Source organism: Podarcis melisellensis (genome assembly GCF_964234715.1).
Source record: "Podarcis melisellensis genome assembly, chromosome: Z".
NCBI classification, from domain to species: Eukaryota; Metazoa; Chordata; class Lepidosauria; order Squamata; family Lacertidae; genus Podarcis; species Podarcis melisellensis.
The window spans coordinates 14,247,956-14,275,204 of NC_138547.1; the positions used below are offsets into that span (position 1 = coordinate 14,247,956).

At 44.2% G+C, this 27,249-nt stretch overlaps 1 protein-coding gene across 9 annotated transcripts in view; it reads left to right on the top strand.

Annotated features, from left to right (window-relative positions):
- Positions 1-27,249, top strand: part of NTNG2 (netrin G2) — a 125,052-nt gene that overhangs the window by 72,009 nt on the left and 25,794 nt on the right. For 3 of the 9 annotated variants that reach the window (XM_081897172.1, XM_081897173.1, XM_081897174.1), the window contains exons 4-7: positions 7,909-8,081; positions 11,935-11,955; positions 14,182-14,247; positions 16,894-16,968. In XM_081897172.1, the coding sequence (XP_081753298.1) occupies positions 7,909-8,081; positions 11,935-11,955; positions 14,182-14,247; positions 16,894-16,968 (335 nt within the window). Of the gene's footprint in view, positions 1-7,908; positions 8,082-11,934; positions 11,956-14,181; positions 14,248-16,893; positions 16,969-19,452; positions 19,525-27,249 lie in introns of all 9 variants that reach the window. The other 6 variants (XM_081897169.1, XM_081897170.1, XM_081897175.1 and 3 more) reach the window with 4 other exon arrangements.

A 27,249-nucleotide genomic window follows, 5' to 3' on the forward strand; every position in this document is an offset into this window, starting at 1 on the left:
GCAGCAGCCCTGGCTATAAGCTCCACAGGCAAATGGTGCCTCTGGGAGGCACCTCTCTTTGGGGCAGGGGTGGGGGGAGCTCAGAGACCAAGGATGGCAGCAGCAGTTGCCTGGAGGACTCCCAAGGAGAGGGAAGAGGGGAGGGGAGGAGGCTGAGGGAACACTCCACAAGGAACGGTGTTTGGGAAAGGGTGAAGGGCTGCCAGCTCTGCAGTCAAGGGGTGACATAACTGGGCTCCTGAGTTCCACAGGGGTGCCTCAGAAAGAATGTAGTTGGTTAAGGGAACCATGGACTCAAAAAGGTTGAAAACCTCTGAGATAGACCAATGGTCTGATTCAGCATAAGGCAGCTTTCTATGAGTTCTTAAATAAGAGCAGGGATGCTTAATTTGCATTTTTAGCCTATAGAAATGATTCTGCTTTTCCTGCTTCCAAGGCCACATATGTGTACCTTGGCTGGTAAGGTAAAGGGACCCCTGGCCGTTAGGTCCAGCCGCAGACAACTTTGGGGTTGCGGCACTCATCTCACTTTATTGGCCAAGGGAGCCAGCGTACAGCTTCCGGGTCATGTGGCCAGCATGACTGAGCCACTTCTGGCAAACCAGAGCAGCACACTGAAACACTCTTTACCTTCCCGCCGGAGAGGTACCTATTTATCTACTTGCACTTTTTTGGCGTACTTTCAAACTGCTAGGTGGGCAGGAGCAGGGACCAAGCAACGGGAGCTCACCCCATCGTGGGGATTCAAACCACCAACCTTCCCATTGGCAAGCTTTAGGCTCTGTGGTTTAGACCACAGTGCCACCCATGTCCCTTCTACTCTGGCTAGTCAGGCCAAATAAACCCAAGTTAAAGCAGAGCCTAAGATTGGTGCTCTAGCAAATGGGTGGTTTAGACAAGGATTGTACGAAGGAAGCTAGGGAGGTAGAAACATTTCCTCAAAGGGACATCCCCATCAGGGGTTGTCAGTCTTGGCCTTTTGGAGCTGTTCTGCTGTTCCTTATTAAATAATGCATCCTGATTGATTGGTCTGAAAACTGCTGTGTTGTGGGGTCAGGTTGCACAGGTTATCGTTTTCTGATTAGATTGATGATTCTCAAAGGTCAAATTCAAAAAGCGATTCTCTGACAAGATTGATCCTTTGGATGAGGATACTTCCCAACCACCCTGCAGATGGGGCCTGAAACTGCAAGGGATGGAGCAGGAAGATTACCTGGATATTCCTAATGCATCTTACAGATGCTGTAAACTCATGTCTGTCTTTGGGATGCTAGGTCAAACAGTGTTCATTGCAAGACCTTAGTTGCTGGAACAAGTTAAGCTTTGTAGAACTTCAGCTGCAACTCAGCTAAGCTAGGAATTGATATAGAGGAGATAGCAAAAAAATGAACCTGCTGCTTTATCAAAAAGCATTTTTAAAAATTAATGTCCCCCATCCTTTTGAAATCTATTCAGGAATGTTGTCACAATAAAATAAAAATTGCAAAATCACTTGCCTTGGTTGGGATGTTTAATGAAGTGTGGGAAATAAATATAATAAAAAATAAATAGTCAAGACTTTCACAAAGAAATAGGGGATAACCCATCTCTCCCCCCTCCCCCTCCCAAACACCTGAATGAGGACTGAGCATTCTGATGATCAGAATGGTGATCGTTATATGAAGAAGAAAAAAAGGAAAACTGGGATTGGGGGTGGATTGGAGTATCCTATCCACCATGGTATCCTCAGCAGTGAGGATACACCTCCATACCCTAATTTTAAGGTACCTCTCCCTACCCTAGTCATCTGGAAGAAGTGTGGGTGTGAGTTCAAACCAGGGTTCTCTAGCCCTGCCTTTGACTTTCTTGGGTCCTCTGTTCAAAGAGAGAATGGCATGTGGTTTAAGGGTGCTGGGCAATTTCTGGTCTTGAGACCCTGGCAAATCCTCAGCCTCATCACTATTCAACTTTGCCGCCCCTCTGATTCTCAAAAACAAACAAACCTTTTTCAGAAGCAACTTGATAGCTCAGCTACAGGGCACAGCTTTGCATACGGAAAGTCCCAGGTTCAGTCTTTGACAATACCAGTCAAAAGTGTGGGAGCAGTCAAATTTCTAGAGAGGGATTGTTTGTCCAGCAGTAGATAAACTTCCTGTTTCCTCCTGGGCTGGGACAAACTTCCTCTACATGTGACCAGAGGTTATATTATTATATTATATTATATTATATTATATTATATTATATTATATTATATTATTATAATTACATCCTCTCCTGCCTCCTTGAACATTCTCACAAAAAGGAATTCTGGTTATCATGGCTGGAGCGGCGGCTGGAGTTGGGGTGTCATGGCAGGTTTTGTTCACCCTCCATGCACAGCCCCTGGTCCTGCTTGGTGTGCACATGAGTGTGCACCGGGCGCCAGCAAAGGATGCAACACCACTGATCTCAATGGGACTTATTTCTGAGTAGACATGCATAGGATTGCGCTGTCAGTTTGTAATACTGATGATACCCAATATATAGCAGGATTTCAAATATATGTAGGGTGTAAGTCCTGAGCAAACTGGAAGAGGCTGAAATAGACCTTATTGAGCTAAGGTGGACTGGTAGGCTAACTCTGTAGAAGGCAGCTTCCTATGTTCATACTGCACCTTGGTTTGATCTGTGCTTGCTTCTGTAAGTAGGACTTTCCCCCCTCTATATCCCTAGGTCCTGTACCACAGTGAAGAGATGATGACCTGCAGTGACCCATGCTAGTTTGCTTTCCCTCTATGTGTATGGGTTTTTTCCCCTTCCTTTTTTTTTATTTAAGGAAATTGCAGTAAGAGACGAAGGCAATGTTCCGTGGGCGTTCAATAATTCAGAGAGTCAGGCTCTGTGGCACCTGAGCTCTGGTCATTGCCTATTCAAAAGGGTGAGGACAGTCGTGCAGAAAACTCTGATCTGTGGGGGCATAAGGAGAAAGCCGTCAGAACCCAGACACAGGGCTACCTTGATAGGTATAATCTGGCAGAGGGAGTGAGAGAAAGAGAGAACTTCACACACACACACACACACACACACCACTATCATCCCAGACTGCCATTTGCTGTAACCCACTCCCCAAGTATTTAAGTGTGATAGGTTTAAGTTATTTCCACTCTGTCCTTAGAAGCCCTTTCTGCAACTGGCTTTTGCTAGATATCTTGTTTGTTGGCCACATTTGCCAGCTCTTTGCTCCAGATATCAAATCTGTTCCACTTGCACCCCTTGGAGAACAAGTCCCCCGCTCCCGCCTCTGCTTCCCTGTGTTGGTTTTGGAGTGGAGCAGAACAAAGTGTCATCTGGTGAGTGAGAAGCAGGAGCGGGGGCTGCTCACCCAGCTTCTTCCTGGCCTACGAGTAAACAGTTGGTTGGAAAACAAGAGCAAGGGTAAAAATAGCTCTGGCAGGGTTCTGGTTTTAATTAAAAAGTAATAATAATAATGAGGAACACATGTGGTGCTGTGGGTTAAACCACAGAGCCTAGGACTTGCCGATCAGAAGGTCGGTGGTTCGAATCCCCGTGATGGGGTGAGCTTCCGTTGCTCGGTCCCTGCTCCTGCCCACTTAGCAGTTCGAAAGCACAAAGTGCAAGTAGATAAATAGGTACAGCTCCAGCGGGAAGGTAAATGGCGTTTCTGTGTGCTGCTCTGGTTCGCCAGAAGCGGCTTAGTCATGCTGGCCACATGACCCGGAAGCTCCCTTGGCCAAGAAAGCGAGATAAGTGCCACAACCCCAGAGTCGGCCACGACTGGACCTAATGGTCAGGGGTCCCTTTACAACAACAACAACAACAACAACAACAACAATAATAATAATTTGAAATCTACCAGCAACACACAAATGGCATTGAGGTGTGGGCAGGCTTTGCTGCATCCAAAACCTTAGAGAGTGTGTCAGAAGAAAGGTCCACTCAGTGAATATTCATGGTGTTCAATGCTGATTTTGGTCTTAAGTGATTTTGGCAAAGGAGTTGGGGTAAAAACATAGTAAGTAACACAAGCTATGAAACAGGGTAGCTGCTGTTTAAGATACCCAGAACTTTTTCTGGAAACAAATAATCTCTAGTTCTCAGTCTGTGCATTTGACCCTTCTGATGGACGTTGTTGAGAATATACTAATGAAATCCTTTCAGATAAGCATGAGCTTCACTACTAGATGATACCAAATCAGGCTGTGGATCCATCTTGCAGAGTATTATCTAAAACGACCAGAAGCAACTCTGCGGAATTTCAGATGGGAACCTTGTAATTTGGAAAAAATAAAATAAAAATCCATTCATGTTTAAAGACAAGCCTATGTAATTTGTACTTTCAGAAACAATATGGGAAGTAAAATGTATGCAATCCTTAAAAATTCACACATCTCCAAATTTTGCAGGGCAGTTCCCCAGACAAGTAATGTGTACAAAAATGCATATACTTGGAAAAAAATGTACATAAATACGCTTATTTTAGTAAAAACAACACACAGACAAATGTATTAGTGCAAAAATGTGTATATTAGGCCAAACTGCATACAAACATGTGAATACTAGGAGTAATTCACACTAAAATCCTGATAAATGAGACCCGTTTTAAAGAAAAATAAATGAATGGCAAACTGACATGGAAATGTAATAACCAAATTTAATATTAGAAGCATTAAAAACTGAGAAACCAGAATTGGCAGATCTGCCTATCCCTAATTGCTGTGTAGGTGCCAGTCAGATTTCTAGGGGGAGAAAGCGTTCCATAGCCAACCTTCTCTCACAGAAAAGTAACTGCTCAATGGTAGCAGAGTGAGTGATGCTCAGGTGTTGTGGGAAGACAGCTAAACTCCCAAATCTTGTTAAATTTTGAAATGAGTCTTCTTAGTGGAAACAGACAAAGGAAAACAAAAGAAAAAAAATCACCAGTTGGTAATTTTGTTTCTTACGTAAGCTGGAGATATACTGTACAATTGGGACCAACAACAAAATATTGCAGCATGCAGTTCTCTGCAGCATCCTTCTTTAGGTTACTCCAAGTCATGTTCACTCCCACCCAGTTTTCCATTTCTGCTCCACCTGCTTCTCTGACCCTCAGCCAGCATTTATCGGCCACAATGAACACTTGGTCTGCATTGAGTTTGTTAGACTTCTCCCTAGTACTTTTTCTAAAGATTTATTGTACTTATGCAAACTGTAGTGGTGCCCCTGGGCAGGAGCCCCAGATTGTGAGCTTTCATTTCATTTTAAACAAAGTTTTTAGCCCTCCTAGAAAGAACATTGTGGGGCAAAAAATTGTACAGTGGTACCTCTGGTTACAGACGCTTCAGGTTACAGACTCCACTAGCCCAGAAATAGTACCTCGGATTAAGAACTTTGCTTCAGGATGAGAACAGAAACTGTGCTTTGGTGGTGCGGCGGCAGCGGGAGGCCCCATTAGCTAAAGTGGTACCTCAGGTTAAGAACAGTTTCAGGTTAAGAACGGACCTCCAGAACAAATTAAGTTTGTAACCAGAGGTACCACTGTACCTTCTAAGTGATTTTTGTGACATGAGAGTGGTGTGACTGCCTTGTATATTAATCCTGGAAACTGAGGAATATTCCCTCTTGTTATTAGACAGCAACAGCATATATGTGTGTGTGTGTGTGTGTGAGAGAGAGAGAGAGAGAGAGAGAGAGAGAGAGAGAGAGAGAATGTGTTGTATAGCGTTCCATAATCAGGACCTGCAGGACATAGCTGGTTTCCCATAAGGTTGTCAGATGTAGTTGTCTCTCTACTTTTTTGTGATATGCCACGTCTCCCCCATGGCAGCCATTTTGTAGCTTTTGCCCCCACCACTCTCTCAAAAATTTGCCCACTATGTCCAAAAAGGTTGGCAACCCTGGCTTACAAGATAGTCTTTGCTCTGGTTCCTCCAGTCTCTGCTTCTTCCATACACACCCCAATACCAGTTTATCCCATAAAACACCAGTGTATTTTTGGCAAGAGTGGTTTCATTGATGCCAGCTTGCACCTACAATGGAGGGTGCCAATGTCATGTGACACCGTGACATTGCATGCGCGATGTTATGCAACATCATGACTCCCTGTGTGTGATGTCGCACAGCATCATGACATCCCATGCGCAACGTCGGCACTGGATATAGAGAGGGATCAGACGCCTCCTTAGCTTCGGAACAGGCTAAGGTGCTTCTACCCCCAGGAACCAGCACCCCAGAAGGACCTTGAGTGCTAGAAACTAAACTCTTCTTTCTTGGGAAAGATGTGTACATGATTTATAAGCTTGTTATGAAATTCCCATGGAAGCCTTGGTGGAATGCCTGCAGCTTACAATAGCATTCCTAATTGAAATTTAAACAAGGATTTAGTTAAACCCCACCATGGTCAACTGGGAGAGCACTTTGGGTGTAGCTGCGCCAACTTCACCTACTGTTTTTAACTTCTGCCTGAAGAGTATTTCAGGATTTCACTTCTTCTCCTTGCCCCTTGCTTAAATGTGTGCTTGTATTTGTGCACACCTTGAGCCCAATTGACACCTGCTTGTTGTGTATGGGTAGTGCTGTTTTAGCTATGTAAGGACTGACACTCAGTGTCTGAATAATAGAGGGAATGGTTTTTATTTATTACACTTCTATACTGAAGTTATATGGGTGGTTTACAATAAATTATCCTTGCTTCTTTCATGTTTTCACTTCTTTCTCTCTTTATTTACTCCTGCCTGTCTCTTACCATTAAACCAGCCATGAACACTGGAGCATTAGGTTATATCCCACTTTCAGGAACCTTTAAGAAGCCAAAGTGCTGTGTGTGTGGATCTATTTTGAACTGAACATGATTGACTATTAACAACTCCAGCCAGCCTTGGAAATGGAGAAGCAATTGTAAATGGGCCCTGAGTTGTAATGAGAGGCATTCTCTGATCGTTACTTGCATATGCATTGATTATTTGATTTGGAACATCAATTATCTGTGTAAAAGGCTTTGACTCTAAAGAAGCTCATGTGTCAAACATGAGAAGGTAATGGAAGGACTTAAAAGTTGACATGGATGGAACAAGTGAATGGAACAAAAATCGAGTCCAGGGAGGGAAGGCAGAAGGCTGCACGACTTGTTCTTTGTGTCTGTGTTAGTACTGTGCCAAAAAAAATTTCTCTGTCCTTTTTTACCATTTGCCATCCATTAATGAAAAAAGAAATTGCGCTTTAGAACTTGTTATACACTATCACGTCTTCTGCAAATGGGACTTTGGTGCTGATCTTCACATGAAGGCCCATAAAATATCAAGGTTTTCACCTGGTGCAAAAAGACACATGCAAGCACGCAAAAAGCTGGGTGTACCTGTTTTCTCCCTCTAAACATTTATCTAGCACCTGCAGCCTCCCTAGCTGCCTATGATTCCTGCTATGAAAAAAGCCCATCAGAGGAGTTACCTCATGGTTTTCTCCTCGGGCTTTGATTGAAACATGGACACCTGGGGAGGGTGCAGGTTACATGCAGCTGATGTGATTATTTGTAGAAGAAAGAAAGGACACCTGCAGAACCCCTTGATCACTTCAAAAGCAAGATAAGCACATAACTGCCCCCCACTGCACTTGTAAGAATCACACTGAAATTTTCACTCCTGCTTTGACCATTTTCAAGTTGAATTTCTTTTCTCATTGGTTAACAGGGAACAGTAAAATAAAGAAAACAACTGAAAAACAGAAAAATGCAGCACAGCACTGTCTTTAATCCATCACCTGTTTTCGTCACAGTTCAGAAATTGTGGCGTTTTGATGAATTTCTAATGCTTTTATATTGTAATGTTTCTGTGATGTGTCCATGGCTTTTTGTCAGCTGAAATTGAAAAAGAGCATTTATACATTTTTAAAGACTTCAATGGATGAATAAAATAAGAGCCAATCGCAGCCAGTCTGTCTCCTCTGTTCCTCTTGTAGGTGTAAATGCAACCTCCATGCCAATCTGTGCACCTTCAAAGAGGGAAGCCTCCAGTGTGAGTGTGAGCACAACACAACCGGTCAGGACTGTGGGCGATGCAAGAAGAACTTCCGCAGCAAGTCTTGGCGGGCAGGATCCTACCTGCCCCGCCCCAATGGCTCTGCTAATGTCTGTAAGTAGCTGTGCAAAATTGTGCTGATTTTATCCTGCCCCCTCCTCTCCCTCAAGTGGTATTTCTGCATTGGTGGTACTGCTGAGCACCAGTCCTGTTCGGAACAGGGTCTGCAGGGAGTATCAGCAATGCTTGGCCACGGACCAGGACCATGGATAGCTGCCCAGGCTAGAATCAGGTATAAAAATATATCTAAGTCTTCCACGGAAAATGAAAACAACAACAAATGGTACAAAAAAATAAAATAACAAATACAAATTGCTAGGCAGTGATTATTGATAATTACTAGCTCTGGAAACCACAGATGGAGGGAGTGCTCTGGTGCCCAAATCCTGCTTGTGGGCTTCCCATGGGCATCTCAGGATGTTGGACTAGATGGACCACTGCCTTGTTCCAGCAGGCTTTTCCTACGTTTGTATGATCTTATATTTGTGTGTGTGTGTGTGCATGTGGATAGATTAGATAGATAGATAGATTAGATAGATTAGATTAGATAGATAGATAGATAGATAGATAGATAGATAGATAGATGATAGATGATAGATAGATGATAGATAGATGATAGATGATAGATAGATAGATAGATAGATAGATAGATGATAGATAGATAGATAGATAGATAGATAGATAGATAGATAGATAGATAGATAGATAGATGATAGATAGATAGATGATAGATAGATAGATAGATAGATAGATAGATAGATAGATAGATATAGATAGATGATAGATAGATGATAGATAGATGATAGATAGATAGATAGATAGATGATAGATAGATAGATAGATAGATGATAGATAGATAGTTCTCCTTCTGACACACTTCGCTACGCAACACCTCCAAGGCTCTGGTCCTCACCCAGGGCCCCAACAAACTCACAGATATCACCCCTCAGAATCCCACCACAAGGAGGGTTCCTAGAACCTGCTATCATCACCCTGCACCACATTCACCCCAAACATTTAAAGCCCTATCTTAAATACTCACAGCTTCCTCCAAATAATTCTGGGAGTTGTAGTTTGTTAAGGGTGCTGGATACTCTTCTCTCCCCCCACAGAGCTACAGTTTCTACAGTAGTTTAACAGTCAATCCCTCTTCCCAGAGAACTGTAGCTCTGTGGGGGAAGAGAAGAGTCTCCTAACAACTCAGCACCCATAACAAACTACAGCTGCCAGGATTCTTTGGGGGAAACTATGACTGCTTGAAGCAGTATCATAGGGATTAAAACGCATGGTGTGAATGTGACCCTAGCCTCTCCCACTAAGGTTTATGAGCAGGTACCCAGGTCTGATGGAGCGTCCTCAGGTTGGCCACCACTAGGTCCCATTCAGCACTCAAATCAGTGGTACTGCACAAATCCAGTTCCAGGTGACAGCAGATTTGGTTTGGTGAATTTTCCAGGGGGTCCAAAGGATGGTAAATAGGACTCCCTTCTGCTCACAGTTCTGCACACCTCTCCTCCTGCCTTTGTCATGGTGGAAGAGCAACTGCCACACCACTGGCTTTTTAAGCATCCTAAAGCATTTCCCAAAGATGCCACATTTTGTTCCGTCCTTCCTTCCCACCTTTGAGTGAAAATGTATCAGCTTTAGGGTGATCAAAGCAGAAATCCAGTCTCAAAAGGCCATGACAGGAACGCTTTGTTTTTGCCAGGAACTTGGAAGACGTGGGCCCTTTGAAAGGGAACAAACTTGTCAGCTGCTGCTGAGTGCCTACGGTCTTTCAAAGGAGCGTCAGAGAATTTTTTTTGGTGCTGACAGGCACCAGGAGCTGCTGGCTTCCCATTATTCCATTATGTTTGCTTCTCACACTCAGAACACAGAGCCCAGGTGTCCTGCGTAGAGCCAGAGTCTGCAAGCTCAGGGCATGGGTGTCTACAGGGATTTTTCTAGGGTGTGTGCAAAGCCAAAACACTGAAACAGGTGGAACAGGCTAGTCTCACACAAAATTTGAGAAGAATGGTGCCCATGCATTTTGCCTCATAACTCAGGCTCAACAAATGCAAAGAGCTCATTATTATTATTATTATTATTATTATTATTATTATTAATGAAAATTGGGAATCTGCAGGTTATGTTTCATGGGGGGGGCGGGGAGGACTTTCCTACCTTTCTCTTCACCTGTGAATGGCCATAGCTCAGTTTCCCTGTGTTAGATAAACCAAAGGAAATTAAGACGGGACTCCTGGTCCTCTAATAGTTGCTTCGCACATATAATTGTGGCAGACCTGTCTATATTAACCCTGTCATGTAGAGCAAAAATCCAAGCTTAGGAGTTTGCAAAAGCCTGGGCCAAAGTACATTTTCAGGAGGTGCGTAAAACTGAGACTGCTGCTTCTTTGAAGGTCCAAGACTGCAGGGTTCAGCAAACTTTTTCAGCAGGGGGCCAGTCCACTGTCCCTCAGAACTTGTGGTGGGCCGGACTATATTTTTTTTTGGGGGGTGAACAAATTCCTATCCCCCACAAATAACCCAGAGATGCATTTTAAATAAAAGCACACACTATACTCATGTAAAAATATCAGACAGGCCCCCCAAATAACCCAGACATGCATTTTAAATAAAAGCACACACTCTACTCATGTAAAAACACGCTGATTCTTGGACCATCCATGGGCTGGATTGAGAAGGTGATTGGGCCAGATCCGGCCCCCGGGCCTTAGTTTGCCTACCCATGGTCAAGAGAGTCATTACAGTCAAACCGTGCAGCTCAACCCACAAAACAAAACTTTTGTTCAAGTTCTTGGTCTTGATGTCACTGGGTGACATCTCAGCCATTCACAAGGTAGTTTCTTAGCCTCAGTCACCATCTGTAACATGGGAACAACAGCCTGTTGTGAAGACAAAGGTGGTAAGAGTGAGTACTGAGATTAATGCTCTCTGTGTCTGATTGTCTCCTCAGTTACTGTGGTTTGGCAGGTGTCAAACCCTCCCCTAGGTCTTTAATCCAATATGCTTTGTAACACTTCTCAGCTATTTACAGTTGCCATATCCCCATGGTTTTTCACTTCTGCTGCTGTTTTACTATTCCCCCACAATTGCTTCCTTCACATAACCCAACCAACCAACCAACCAACCAACCAACCAGGGATCACATACTGGCTTTGATGACTTCACAATTATATCTAGGCAACTCCGTTTAGCTAGGTGCTATTCATGAAGAGCAAAATAACTTACTGGTATAAAGGAAATAATTTTTATATTATTTACATGAGCACTGCAATTCTAATGAAGCATTCTGCAAAACTGCCTGTCCCTTCTCTACCCCACCCACCCATACCCCACATTTTAGCTGAGCGCTAGTAAGAATTGTACAGTCATACTTCATGTTGCGTCCACTTCATGTTGCGACTTTTCGCGTTATGTCCTGCAGCAACCCAGAAGTAACGGAATGGGTTACTTCCGGGTTTTGCCGCTCATGCATGCGCAGAAGCGCCAAATCGTGCCGCGCACCTGCGCAGACACAGTGCTTTGAGTTGCGGGCATTTCACGTTACGGACGGGCCTCCAGAACAGATCCCGTCCGTAAGACAAGGTACCACTGTACTAAACTTCATGCACTTGAAATGTGACTTATTAGTAATAAGCTGTTATGCCAAAACAGAGAAGTATATATGACCCTACCCGGACACAGGGCAAAGTAAAAGAGCGCTAATAAGTTAGGTTATCAGTCGGCTGATCCCCACAGGTCACTGCAGGTTACCTGGGTGCAAACCCCACCTCTGTGTTTTGCCCTGTGCCAGCTGCCTTAACATCCGTGTGCTTATGAGCAAGCTTCCTGTTAATTAGCACTATGCCTTCCTTTGTATTTGCTGACCCTCTTTTCCTCCCTTGCCCTTCTTCTTTTCTTCCAGGTGCAGCTCCAAACTTTGGCAGTAAGTAGAAAATGAAACTTGAAACTCTGGGATTTGACGTGTTTGGTGCATGGTCCCTGTGCACGTTCCTTGATGGGGAGAAAGAGCGGCTGTTTTCACTGTCCATTAGCACCTTCCGGGCAATATGTCTGCTCCTCTAATTGTGCCTCATTTCCCATCCTGTCAAAAGAACCTCCTTTGACTTCAGTAACCTCATTGTCTCTGCTGCTCTGGCATGTTTTCCCCTCCCCATGAGGTTTATTAGAACAGCAGAAGGGAAGGAAATAAAAGTGTGTGCGTGTTACCAAAATCACCAGTGGATGCCGTGAACTTTTCCCCTCAAGTATCACAGGCAGGACATTAAGCTGCTACTAGGAGAAAATTGTGTTAAGATTTTTCAGCTACAGAATCTGGTCTCTTTCACTTTCATTAGACTAAGGTGTGCCGTGATGTGTGTGTGTGTGTGTGTGTGTGTTTGTGTATTAAGAGGAAGATATATCGGGACATTTCAGCTGAGTATATGTACCTACTTTTCCCACACAACATATAGTTAAACTATGGAATTCACACTCACAAGATATAGTAATAGTCACCGACTTGGATGGCTTTAAAAGAGAATTAAGGCAATTTTATGGAGAATTAAGCTGCTGATGGCTACTACCTCCCCTGGCAGAGTCAGTATGCCTCTGAATGCCAGTTGCATTGGACACAATCCATTGGGTTCAAATAAGTGGATAGCAATCAATCCCATGCTCACAAATGAGCTCAATAATACTTACTTCTGAGTAGGCATGCATTGGATTGTACCATAATTGTATATTGTTAATATGGCCCAAGATACTGCTGGAAAGGCTTGGTACTTTAAATATAACTTGAGAAAAAGTCCTGAGAAAACTATCCTATGGTTTCTTTCTCCTCTCCTCTCCCCATCCCAATCCTTATTTTTGTTTTGTTAGCAAATGAACGATCAAAGCGAGTTACTACCACAAAAGCTACTACCACTACAACTCCCAAAACCACTTCCACCACCACTACTACTACTACCACCACCACCACCACTACTACTACCACTACTACCACCACCACTGCTGCTCCTCCTACTACTACCACTACCACTGCTGCTCCTACTACTACCACTACCACAACTGCTCCTCCTACTACCACCACACTTGTTACAAGTCAGCAGCCAGGTGGGTGCCAAGCTGTAGTTTGCTAGGCACAAGCTCCTCATCCCCTTACTTGCTCATGTAGATCTACTAGAGCTGATTCTGCTGTTCAGTCTTCCGTCGCCCCCTCCCTTCTGCAACAGCTTTGTATGCTGCTTCACTATGTTAAGTAGCAACAAATAATGCCATAGAAGGATGACTCTAGCCTCACTAGCTTGCCTCTTCACTTGCCTTGTAGGTGTGGATTGGGGTACGTGGGGGGGGGGGGAATTACATTGTGCTTCTGCTCAGTTCTTTCCATTTGTCAGCAAAAGTGCTTGTTTGTTTTCAGACCTAATTAATACAGAGAAGGACATTGGCAGGACAGCACACATTAATAATGTGCAGCTTCTTTTCCTTTAGGGATGCAGCTGCAGTAACACCTTAAAGAATGGGTGCTATGATGAGATGGGTGAAGGGGTGGGTGCTCTGGTGATGTGGCAAAAGGGCAGATGTTCTGATAAGGTGAACGAAATAACAGATGCTCTGATGAGGTGCAGGGCCACAGGTTAGCCACCACAATTTAATGTATCTAGCCACCAGTCTGAAACAGTGCCTCTGGTTCAAGTACCCATTTCGACCGTGAAGTTCATTAGGTGGCCAGTCATTCCCTCTCAGCCTTACCCACTTCACAGTGACACCTCCTAGATCTTCTTGGAGAACACTCAAGATATAAATATAAAATATAAAGTAATATCCCACGATCCTTTGAAATGCCCAGGGGTTCTGTAGCAGTAACTCTGAGTTGTACTATTGACATGTGAACATCATTGATTAAAATTTGCCCTCGCCAGTTAGTCAACTGAAACCTGAGCTGATTAATCTACAAGTTGAAGTGGTTAATTTTATAGCCCTGCTAACTCAGGAATTATCTATGAGACGTTATACAGATGGTTAAGTTTCTCCAGAATTTTTCATGCTAGTCTTTTCCTAGGGAAGAGTTTCAAACACTGCTGAGAATCTTTCTCTGTACTTTCTCTTTTAATGTGTGTGTGTGTGTGTGTGTGTGTATGTGTATGATTCTTTTGTACCCTCTGAGCAGCCACTGTTAAGCAACCAGCTGATCTCCCTCCTTCTGTGCCTGTGCAAGAGGCAGAGATAAAAACAGGTATATTTTACAGGTAGCTTGATGCTCCTAGTTCCTTAGCTAGTGCTTGCTTTTCTGCAGTACACCCAAAAGCAACAATAAACCAACCAAGGCAGCCCCAGACTGCATAGTATGGGAAACAGAGAGACCTTCCCATCGCCAGCCATTTTCTGGGTTATGTTGTTGTTTAAAAAAAGCAAATGCAGCTTCGGAAGCTATTTCATTAGACCAATGGTGGTAAGGAGGAGGTGCTTAAACCTTTATCTTCCCCTATCCCTGCTTTTTGCCTTTCAAGGAAAAAGAGCTATCTATTGGCAGAGGTGGGTATGGGGCCAAGGACTCATAGAGTCATATAAAGGTTGATCCCTTACAGAATATGGGACACTACTCCTCCAACCTCAGCCACCCTACACCTGCCCGTTTTCTTATTTATAACCAGTCCAGGGGGTAGCAGAATTGTCTGCCAATTTCCTCCTCCTTACTCACAGTTTTGCCCTTGCAGAACTCAGCAGGGAGGAGGATGGAGACAATACTAGTTGGCTTTGCCTGCCTTCCACTCTAACTAGTCTCAGTGGGCATCAGCCACTACTGAACCAGAGGAGTTGTGGTGGTAAGAAGGCACATGAGGGCAGGCTGAGGTTTCTGAGACAGTGCCTCACTCACCCTCATGGACCAGCCTTCATCGCTGATAGCCCTGCTAGGTTGCTTAGGCACTAGCACCTGCTTGGGGGAGCCAGGCACTGGTACCGACCCTGGCCCCAGCTGCTCCCATCTGCATCTCTGCCATTCGCTCATGCTTGCCTGATTGCAATGTAAAACCATCCATGAATGTCACCGAGACACAAGGCTAAACATCTCAGGATAAAGTGAATTAATAATTCCCCCTGTTCTGTAAAAGCTGAGCCAGTGGAGGTGTGTGTGAATGACTAAAAAGCAAAATGCCTCCGGGGTGACTTTTTATTGTGACTCTAATTAAGCCCTTGCCAATTTGACGGGGGCTGTCATGCTACTCTGATTTAACGCCCTTATTAATATCAATTGGCTTCTGTCTCCCATTTCAACAGGACACGATCTGTTATCCACCTTTAAAGTGTGGCTTTAAAAAAATGAAAAAAGTTTTTTTAAAAAAATGAAAAAGTATATCCCTCTAAATTGTTTATGATCCAGCCATACTGGCAAGAAAATTACGTTTCTGTCGTTTCAGATTTTTCAGCTGAACACACTTCTTGACCCCGTCTCCTTCCACATTCCTACTTAGGTTACTTAAATTGAGTTTTGTTTTTTGTTTTTTGTTTTGTTTTTCAAATTAATCCCTTTTCTGCCACTCCTTTTTATATTTTTGAGCAGAGACTGATAGCCCATAAAATTGATGTGGGGAAAGTACTGGCTGCCGAGTAAATTCTTTTGTCAGCGTTAGAGATAGGGGAGAAATTTGATTAGGTTCTCATTTAAAGCCAAATTTATCAAATTTTCAATTTCTGAAACAATACAATAACCAAAACACAGGCATCCTTCAAAATTCATAATTATATATAAAAAAATTGCCAGGCAGTTCTACAACCAAATATTTACACAAATGCATATGTTAGGGCAAAGTGTGCCTAAAAATAAATATATTAATGAGATAAACATATAAAAACGCATCATATTGTGAGAAATTGCTTGCAGAAATGCCTGTGTTAGTCAAAACTACATATAAAAATCTGTTCTAAGGGAAATTCACACTAAAATGCTGGTGGAAATTCCATAAGGGGTTTTAAAAAGAAAAATTGCAAATTGCTGCAGAAACGTTGGAGAGCCAAATTTAAGATTGGGAAAAATAAGAAATTGATTATTTCATTGGTTGTCAGAGATGACCAGATCCTTGCATCCCTAGTCAGAGGTGACAGGATCGAAAGGTCTTCCCACATGCTACTTGTGGATTGAGCATTAATAGCACTTGATTACATTCTGGGAGCAGGTGTAGGCAATTCATATTTTGCCCAGCAACCCAGCTCTTCCCTGGTGTTGGTGTTGCTGGAGTGTGCAAGAAGAAGAGATGCATCCTTGTGCATCATGGGATATGGCATGGGTACATTTGGCAGGGAATTGTGGCTGAGCCACTGCCCCTCCTTGAGATACATGGCCGCTGCTGTGGCATATGAAACATGTAGTTCTTTGGGGAGGGTGCCACCACGTTTCTGGGAAAAACTGGAATCCAGTGGGTTCCACCGTGGTTCCAGTGACTTAATCATCATTGTAGGGTGCACTGTCCACCACATCAGCTCAGGAGGCTTCTGGGAGTGCACATTTCCCCTGTTCTGTAAAAGCGAGCCAACAAAGACTCCATGGATCAACAAAGCCTTTGCTGGATTCTGCTTAGTTTCTGTGGCTGAGCTGGGCCTCTCTGGAATCAGATTCTGGATTCCCATTTCTGGGTGTCTAGTGGAATTCAGAAGCTTGTGGTCTCATCTACTTCCATCTACAGGCAGCTTTAGGGTATGAGCAGAGTTTGTGCAGGTCCAGATGGCCTCACTACAAAGGGAAAGACTTTGCTATAGGGAAGTCAGAGTGGATTTTCATCACCTAAAGCACCTGGTGTAATATTTCTTGAGCCATCCATAAGACCCAAGTAGCAATGCTTTAAATCCCTAGCATAATACAGCTCTCCTATATTGCTTTTGCAAGAAACAACCAGCTCTTCTGGCGTGGCCCCCTTGCAAGCCAGCTCCTCCCCGGCCAAGACTGATGCAGGAACTGAAGGTAGGAAATACTCTGCTGAGACAAGCTGTCATAGCTAGCGCCCCACTGTCTCGGGGTGATGCTTAGGAGCTGCTTCAGCATATAGTAGAAATGGAGGAGAATTTTGATTCAGTTTGCATTTAAAGGTGAAGGGTTGTTGCCAGTGCTAATCCTACTCAGAGTATACCTATTGAAAATAATGGACATGCTTAACTTCTGTCCATTCATTTCAGTGGGTCTGCTTGGAGTTGGCTAGAACCCGAACTCACAATTAACACTTTCTGAAACGACACACAAACCCAAAGGGTAGCCATCCTTCGGAATTCTCACTTCTCCAAATTTTGCAAGATGGCTTTCCGGCCAAGTAATGTAACAAAAAATGCATATACCAGAGGTAAAGTATGCGTATAAATGCATATATTTGTGAAAACAATATACGGAAATGCATTGCTTTAGGAGAAATTGCATTGCTAAAAAAGTGCATATTGGGTGAAATTGCATCGGATATTAGGAGAAATTTGCACTAAAATGCTGATGCATTTTCATTAGGGGGTGGGGAATTCACAAACTGAGATAGAAATGTAAAGAACTGAAATTCAGATAGGAAAACTGAGAAGCTGAAGTTGACATATTTGGCCACACCTGATAACTGTTAGGACACCTACTTTGCTTTCCATGTGTTAACTCTTGCTTTCCACAGACACCCCCCCCCCAAAAAAAAAGGTGCAGGGCTTGATTCTTTCGTGTGGTTTCAACTGTGCCCTGCACATACAGCTAGTGAGATGGGATTGAACCTCAGGGTTTTGACAGATGCATCTAAGGAGAGTGGTGATTAATAGCAGAAGTGACTGTTCTCAGCTCACTACTGTGGTGATATGAGAAGGCCATGGAAACCAGGCAGTTGTATATAGTTTGTATATAGTTGCTTGTGCAAAGAGAAACCAGTGTGGTATGTAGATTAGAAGTTGTTTAGAGCATAGGGCAATTCCCAACACCCAGTCTGTTGTATGTTTCCTGCTTGCCTGAAATGTGCATGACTGACATTGGTTCACAGAGACCTAAAAATCACCGTTGGGGTTGTTTATTTATTTATTAAAGTATCAGCAATGATACCCGCCCCTTGCCCTTCCAAGTTTGTGCTATGGCGCTTTCTGTTCTAGGACAAGAACATGAGAAGCTTCCTTACACCAAGTCAGACCATTGGACCCATCTAGCTCAGTATTGTCTACACAGCCTAGCAGCAGCTCTCCAGGGTTTGAGGCAGGAAACACTTCCAGTCCTACCTGGATATATGTCAGGGATTGAAACTGGGACCTTCTGTGTGCAAAGCATATGCTCTGCCACTGAGCTACGTGGCCCCTTTCCAAATAAGAACACAAGGAGCTGCTTTGTAGTGAGCCAGACCATTGGTCAACCAAGCTCAGTATTGTCTACACAGCCTAGCAGCAACTCTCCAGGGTTTGAGGCTGTGGCCTCTGCTGAGGGTTGAACCTGGGACCTTCTGCATGTCAAAAAAAAGAGAGAAGAAGGCAGAAAAGCTTACTGTCCCCTGGTGTAGGTAGACATGAGTGTACAAGGAAACAGTTGCATCATCTATATTGAGCACTGTCTTGTAAGAAAGGAAGGACAGGAATCCAATCCGGTGGAGAGGGAACAGGGCTGGCCCTCCCAGTAGGCAAAGTGAGGCAGCTGCCTCAGGCGGCATAGGTTGTGGATCAGGGAGGAGTCAATAATAAGGTGTTTTGAGGCCACTGCTGTGTGTTCCACACTGCCTTCTCTATATGTCCTCAACTCACCTGATATACTCACCTTGGAGGCAGTAGTGGCAGACTCTGTCCTATTGCTGCTAATCTTGCAGTAAGATACAACTGACATTTTGGTCAGTTCAAGGAAGAAACAGGTGAGTGGGCACCATCTTGTTTCTGCACCTCAGGTAGCAAAATGCCAGGGCTCCCCCCTGCCCATCTTAGGCTTTAAAGAATTTTTTTGCAAACGCATAAAAAATTACCAGCATATGGTCACATCCATAGCATGCATTTAAAGCACATGACTCTCCCCCTCCCCAAATCCTAGGAACTGTGGTTTGTTATGGTGCTGGGAATTGTAGTTCTGTGTGGGTAAACTACGGTTCCCAGGCTTCTTTGGGAAAAGCCATGTGCTTTAGTTGTACGGCGTGGATGTGACTCAGTCTCAGGCCATATACACACCATTTATTTAAAGCACATAATTTCCCCCCAAAGAATCCTGGGAACTCTAGTTTACCTCTCACAATTCCCAGCAGCCTTAACAAGCTACACTTCCCAGGGTTCTTGGTGCACATGTGCTTTAAATGTATGGTGTTTATGCAGACTAGGTCATTATCTCTCAAACTCCATCTCTACCTCTCTCTTTACCCATCCCAGCTATACGTGAATTCTGCTTCTAAGTAGTCTTTGGGAGTCTTTTACAATAAGCCACAGTACTGCCTTAAAATGAAATATTCTTTCCAACTGCTGAAACACCAAGCTGTTAGGAGCTCAGCGAGACCAGTCATGAAACCCAAGCCTGCGCCAAGGGAGCCTCCCGAAAACATCCAAGGTAAGGTCTGACATTCATAGCCAACGTCAAGAGGGCTGGTGGGCATCAGGCAGGCAGGAGTTTTATTCTCGGCTTGTTCCAAACAATTTCAACTGGAGTGTGAAGCCTGTCATAATAGGTAGCCTTTCACAAATACCTATATACAAATCGACATTGACCTCCACTCTTGCAGCCAGTGTGGCTCTGAATACCTGTTTCTGGGAATTGCAAGTGAGGAAAGTGTTGGTGTTGTATTCAGGTTCTGCTTGTTGTCTTCCCACTGGGGGTATCTGGTTGACCACTGAGAGACTAGAATGCTGGACTATAGGGGTCTTTTGGCCTGATCTAGCAGCCAGGCTCTTCTTATGTGCTTGGATTGGAATGCTGTGTATCGTTCTGGGTGTCATGATTTTGAAAGGGTATTGTAGAGCTGGAAAATGTACAGAAAAGGGCAACAACCAAAAATGATGAAGGGGATGGAGCAAGCTGCCTGACAAGGAAAGGTTGCAACATTTGAAGCTTTTTAGCTCAGGAGGGAAAGGCAAAATAGGTGGAGCATATTGGAGGCATACAGAAAGTGGACATGAAGATGTTCTTTCCCTCTTGCATAATGTTAGATACTACAGGGTTATTATCCAGTGAGGCTTAATGCTGGGGGAAAGGAAAGAAAAGGTAAAGGGACCCCTGACCATTAGGTCCAGTCGTGACCGACTTTGGGGTTGTGGCGCTCATCTTGCTTTATTGGCCAAGGGAGCCGGTGTACAGCTTCCGGGTCATGTGGCCATCATGACTAAGCCTCTTCTGGCAAACCAGAGCAGCACACGGAAACGCCGTTTACCTTCCCGCCAGAGCGGTACCTATTTATCTACTTGCACTTTGATATGCTTTCGAACTGCTAGGTTGGCAGGAGCAGGGACCGAGCAATGGGAACTCACCCCGTTGTGGGGATTCGAACCACAGACCTTCTGATCGGCAAGTCCTAGGCTCTGTGGTTTAACCCACAGCGCCACTTGCGTCCCTTACCTTTGCTTAGAGCATAGCTAAATAATGGAGTTTGCTCTAAGGTGTAGTGGTGGCAAACAACCTCATTGTCTTTAAAGGCAGGGTAGAAAAATCATGGAGGAACATGGTAGCGCATGGAGTTCTTATAGGTGAACTTGAACTGCCGTATTTAGAAAAACAAACTTACTAAATGTTATACTCTAAAACGTAGAAAGAAAGGGAGGGGGTGCTTCTCAAGCTGACTGCTTGACAGCTTTTTCGTGACTATTAAGTCCATTTCTGGTTTCATTAAGCCTACCCCTCTCAATCTCAAAACAGAACATAACAAACATGGGAATCTGCCTTATACTAAGTCTGGTTACCCCAGTATAATCTACTCCAACTTTTTCCAAGTGGTGCTCTTCAGATGTGGTTGGAGTCCAACTCCCATCAGCCTCAGCCAGCATGCCCAACAGCCAGGATGGTGGTTAGTGGATTGCAGCAACATCCTGGGGGGCGGGGGGAGAACCAAGTTGGTGAAGCTTGGTCTACTCTGACCAGCAGCGGCTCTCCGGAGTCTCAGACATCTGGTAGCTGATCTTTTTACAACAGACCTAGAGGGATTATATCTGGGGCCTTCAGCATGCAAAGTGCATGCTTTGCCATCATGCTATGGACCCCTCTTCCTAAGCCCCTTTCCTCAGACCATCTGCGAGGGAGAACAAACAGCACTGAGTGCAAAAAGGTGGCATAGTTGTGGCACAGCCAGTTGCTGAAACATGGGATGAAAATGCTTTAATTAGAAGCTCCTTTACCCAGGGCATCCAGGAACACCGCCCCTCCCACAAGCCAATCAGAGGGCGAGAGTAATTAGGCTAATATGCCATCCTGGTTTGACACAGTTAAACCTAATTAGTTGATCCTGTGATTCTTAACCCTTCTTCTCCCACATTCCCTTAAGCCTTAAGGGCTAAGCCAGCTCAAGGCTCCAGAAAGCTTTCCTCTCCCGGTTGGTTCAAACCTGGATGTCAAGTTGCAAAAGTGAAAAGGGTGGAGAAAGAATAGCTTTTAAAAATAAGATGTAAAGGAAAGAAAATTGGCTCAGTGCACCTGTGCAGAGCAGGTGAGGGAATAAACACAGGTAGAAATGTGACGTTAGCAGACATTTCTCTTGCCATGATTCTCATACATTCATTAACTCATATATATATATATATATATATATATATATATATATATATATATATCCTGCTTGCTTGCTCGAAAGAAAGCCTCTAGGTGAGTTACAAAGAGCAATCTAAAATATGCATTAAAAATACTAACGAAGGTAAACATTTAAAACAAATTGACATAATTTTTTAAAAATCAAAATATAAATAAGCAATTTTAAAAGAATGACACATAGTAAAATTACATATTAAAACCCACCTTGCCAAAACAAACAAAGATGGTTTTAATTAGCAAGCATTGAAAACAATGCAGCAAAGTTGTCTGGCTAACATCAACAGGCAGGAGATGCTAAGGATTGAACCTGGAACCGCCTCGATGCAAAATAAATGCTCTACCAATGAGCAGATGCTCTACTTCTGAGTCCTGCATCTGAGTGCACAATTCCTTGAGCCTTGCTCCAGGTTCCCCCACTAAAAAGGTAAAGGACCCCTGACAGTTACATCCAGTCACGGATGACTCTGGGGTTGCAGCGCTCATCTTGCTTTACAGGCCAAGGGAGCGGGCGTTTGTCCACAGACAGTTTTTCTGGGTCATGTGACAGTTTTTCCGGGTCATGACTAAGCCACTTCCAGCAAACCAGAGCAGCACACGGAACTGCCGTTTACCTTCCCGCCAGAGCAGTACCTATTTATCTACTTGCACTTTTTTGGCGTGCTTTCGAATTGCTAGGTTGGCAGGAGCTGGGACCGAGCAACGGGAGCTCACCCCATTTTGGGGAATCGAACCGCCAACCTTCTGATCAGCAAGCCCAAGAGGCTCAGTGGTTTAGACCACAGCACCACCCGTGTACCTTTCCCCCACTAAGGCTGATATAATTAACAGGGATGTGTGACAGGGTCTTTTTGGTGGAGGCCCAACAGTTGTGGAACTCCCTCCCATGTGAGATCACTAATGTCCTTTTAGGCAGGCAGGCCAGGCATTTCCATTCTGCCAGGTTTTTAATATGTGCTTATCTGCTTATGTTCTTGTGCCCCCCCAACTCATGTTTTATGGTGGCTGAAATTGCTATTTTTACTTATTTACTTTTACTTATTTATTATTATTGTAAATTTGAAGTGCAGTTTTATTGTCCCGCAGGCACTTCTTAGAACCAAGAGGTGATATAGAATGGTTTAATTAATAATTAAGAGGAAATAAAATAAGAGGCTCTATGCCCTCACCCAAAATTCTTCCACCCCCCTGCCAAAACTTGAGGGATCAGACAGGGTATTACTTGAATGGCAGAGAAATTCCCCATTGGCACAATTTTGTCTCTTTTTGTTGGGCTAGGCAGACAGATGTTTATTTCAGCACCCCAGCTGGGGAGTCTGGAGTTTTATGTGCTGTAACATCCCAGCTTTTTAGCCCACAAGCGCCCAACAGCAGGATTCAGAGCAAAAGAACTGCCAGGCTCTGATCACTGGATGATCAAATACAACACAGAGACAAGGATTGGCAGGACAGTTGCTATGGCAACGTCCAGGTAGTAAGGCTTTCTTTGCCCTCCCGTGGATTGGAGCCACCTGGCTCAGAAGGTGTCCCATGGTCCACCTGTTTCAGAGCTGTCAGGGGTCAGAGGGATATCAAGTCTGGTTCATGGCTTCGTGCTGCTTTAATTTCCTCTGATCTCGGAGGCTGTGTGAAATGAGGACAAGGGCTCCGGGCACAAAGGCATGGCATCCAATGGCCAAACACAGAAGCTGGCATACTTGGAAGACAGAAACCGTAACTGCTGGTGGCTTTGCAATCCCTGCAGATGCCAGTTATTATTTTGCCCTGCAGTCATTTTGGGAGTCTTACATGGGAACATAGCAAGCTGCCTTATCGTAAGTGAGGCCACTGGACAGTCCAGCTCAGCATCATCTATGGTGAGGGGAATCAGCTCTCCAGGTTTTCAGACAGAGGATATTCCAAGCCCTAACTGGATATATAGTGGTACCTCAGATTACAGATGCTTCATGTTACAGACACTTCAGTTTACAGACTCCGCTAACCCAGATATAGTACCTTGGGTTAAGAACTTTGCTTCAGGATGAGAACAGAAATCAGGCAGCAGTGGCTCAGCAGCAGCGGGAGGCCCCATTAGCTAAAGTGGTACCTCAGGTTAAGAATAGTTTCAGGTTAAGAACGGACCTCCAGAACAAATTAAGTTTGTAACCAGAGGTACCACTGTTGAACCTGGGACCTTCTGCATGTAGGATAGATGCCTATCACTGACCTACAACAATAAAAAAGAAAACTAAGAAGAGATGAACTCCAGAGAGGTTGGGCCTGCATGAGATGGCTCAGTTGATAGAGCATGAGACTCTTAATCTCAGGGTCATGGTCAAGCCCCACATCAGATTCCTGCATTGCAGGTGGTTGGACTAGATGACCCTTGTTGTCCCTTCCAACTTTACAATACCATGAGTACATGATTGTTCCCAGAAACCAGAGCTATCAGCTCCGTTGCCCAATATTCCCCATATGTTCTCTGCCACCCATGGATAGGGGGGAAATTTGGCTCAGTCAATGGCGAATGTGCCTAATTTGCATGTCCTGAAACAAGTCACAGACTGAAACAGCCATAGAAATTGTGCGGCACAGTGCTCCAGCCGAGTAATGTGTACAAAAATGCATTTACCACAGTAAAGTGTGCAATTAGATGCAGTGGAAATATAATATACAAAATGCATTGTGTTGGAGGAAGTTGTGTTGCAAAACATACATATTAGGCAAAACTGCACTAAAAATTAGCACTAAAATGCTGGTGTATTTTGAAGAGGACTTAAAAAAAAAAAAGCAACAACCTGCAAACTGATGTGGGAATGCAGGGAACTGAATATAAGATTGGAAGAATTATAATCTCAGAGAAATCAAAACTAACAGATTTGTCTGTTCCCATTCCATCTCTCCAGAAAGCCTAGTCCCCACTGGACTGAGCCCCTTTAAAACAACAACTCTTGCACAGTTGTGTGCAAACAGCTATGCTTGCTTCCCCTTTGCCTCCATCCATATGGCCTGCCTTGATTCTTCCTAGCCCACCCCTCATTCTTTCTCAGCCATCCCAGGGGCAAAACTAGGTTTTATTTCACCCAGGTCAAAGATCCAGTTTCTTACACACACACCCCATACATGTTTGCATAAAAACACATACAGGCGGGCAGCCTCAATGGTGCCCCTCTGGATGCTTCACCTGGGACAAAAAAAAAAACCCCAGCTAGCACACACACACAGCTCTGCCAATTCTTTCATACTGAACTGAATAACAAGCAAGTTTCTGGGGTATGTGAATATGGCCATCTTCATTATTATTATTATTATTATTATTATTATTATTTTAGCAACTAGCAACTGGAAGACAAAATGCTGCCAGCTTCTCCTTAAAAGAAAACCAGCCCAAGACTACCCAAAAGATCAGGCTCTCTCTGCACGGCTTGCAACAGTTAACAAGGAAATGCGATGGAGGGGAAAACCTTCACCCCTAATATTTTGGCAGGAGCCCAGATCAGCTGTCAAGCTACACTTCTCCAGAGAGGAGGCTGGCAGAGCTAAAGGAAAACACAGTGATCCTTTTAGCTGACAGGCGCTGGGGTGGAGCAGGTGTGCAGCTCTGCTGGGCTCTTTTTGGGTTGCAAAGTGGTGTTCCCTCGAGCCGTCCTGCCAGCTGCTTTGCACGCCAAAAGAGCTGAAGCTTTGAATCTCATTCAGTCCAGAGTCCCTGCACATGCATAGGGGGCAAAGTGTTCACAAGATCGCTTAGCGGAGTTTAATTGCCCCTTCATAGTATCTTAAGCAGCTGTGAAAGGGGGAGGCTAAAAGGGTTGGCTTCCCCCATCCTTCCAAAGTGCAATTTTATGGATTTCAAAACCATTTGTATTCAGTGGGTGAGTAACAACTTGGTACTGAACTAAGACTTTGGTACCCATGAGGAGGGAGAAATTTGATTCAGTTCCTATTTCAAGACAATTTTATCAAATTCAGTTTTTGAAACAATACGCAGAACAAAACCCGCAGTTCTCTGCATTTTGTAGTGCAATTCTCCAGCCAAGTAATGTGCATACCGGGGTAAAATGTGCAATAAAATGTGTAAAAATAACATTCAAAAATACATCAAACTAGGGGGAAATATGCTTTGCAACCATATATTTGTCAGGCAAAAAATTGTATACAATAGTGTCTGTATTAGGATAAATTCACACAAAAATTCTGATGAATTTTAATGAGAAACTTAAGAAAGAAAGAATAAATAGAAATAAATGGCAAACTGATGTGCAAATGTGGAACACTGAACTTAAGATGGGGGGAAATGAAAAACTGCCATACCTCCTTGTTCCCATGGGAAACCAACTCACTTGGATTTGGGAGTCTGTATATGTATCTATATATTTTCCCCAAGCAGAATTGAAACTATGCCTCGCAGTGAGTCTTGCCCTAGATCTTCTTGACTGATTGACAGGTCCGTCCTAAGAAGAAAAGGGAGGGGGAGAAAAATTGGTGCCACAAGGGAAGGCCGAGCTCAAAAGCTTTCCCCAAGAACTGCCAGATGCAAAGCAGGGTGTTTGATAGAGTGACAAGTAAACGGCTAAGCTACTGAATCTAGAAAGGGTCCGTTTTGGAGCGCTGCATGTCTCTGCAGTGGCAGTGATGGTGGTGATTACAAGCGGGACCTGCAACAGAACCTTGCAGTGTTGAGCGCTCCTTTTCCAGGATACTCCATTCCACCCCCATCCCAGTTGTTGTTTATTTAATTTGTATACAGCCCTTCATCTTAAGTCCACCCACCCAAACATTCTCCAACAGTCAACTATCATTCCATATCAACTGAGCATATTCATTCCTTGGTAGTTTATGTTGGACTACCTGCCCCCTCCCTCGTTTAGGGTTCCCACCTTAAATACTTTTTGTACTGCTGCATACCTAGCAGATCTCACAAAGTGTGCTGATATCACCCTCTAGTGCTACGTAAGGATCTATGCTAAGAGAAGGTATAAGGTAAAGGTAAAGGTAAAGGGACTCCTGACCATTAGATCCAGTCATGACCGACTCTGGGGTTGCAGCGCTCATCTCACTATACTGGCCAAGGGAGCCAGCGTACAGCTTCCGGGTCACGTGGCCAGCATGACTAAGCTGCTTCTGGCGAACCAGAGCAGCGCACGGAAGCGCCGTTTACCTTCCCGCCAGAGCGGTACCTATTTATCTACTTGCACTTTGTGCTTTTGAACTGCTAGGTTTGCAGGAGCAGGGACCGAGCAACGGGAGCTCACCCTGTCATGGGGATTTGAACCACCAACCTTCTGATCGGCAAGCCCTAGGTTCTGTGGTTTAACCCACAGCGCCACCTGCGTCCCATAAAAGAAGGTATACATTGTTTATCCTTGCTCTTGATGGCAATGATGTTTTTCAACAACATGGCGCTGAAAGCAACCTACTAAGGAATATCATACAGTCATAGCTTTTGTTCCAGAGGATCAGGATGAAATGCCTTGCAGAGGCATATGCAGACTCCAGCCCTCCAGATGTTTGGGACTACAATTCCCATCATCCCTAGCTAACAGGACCAGTGGTCAGGGATGA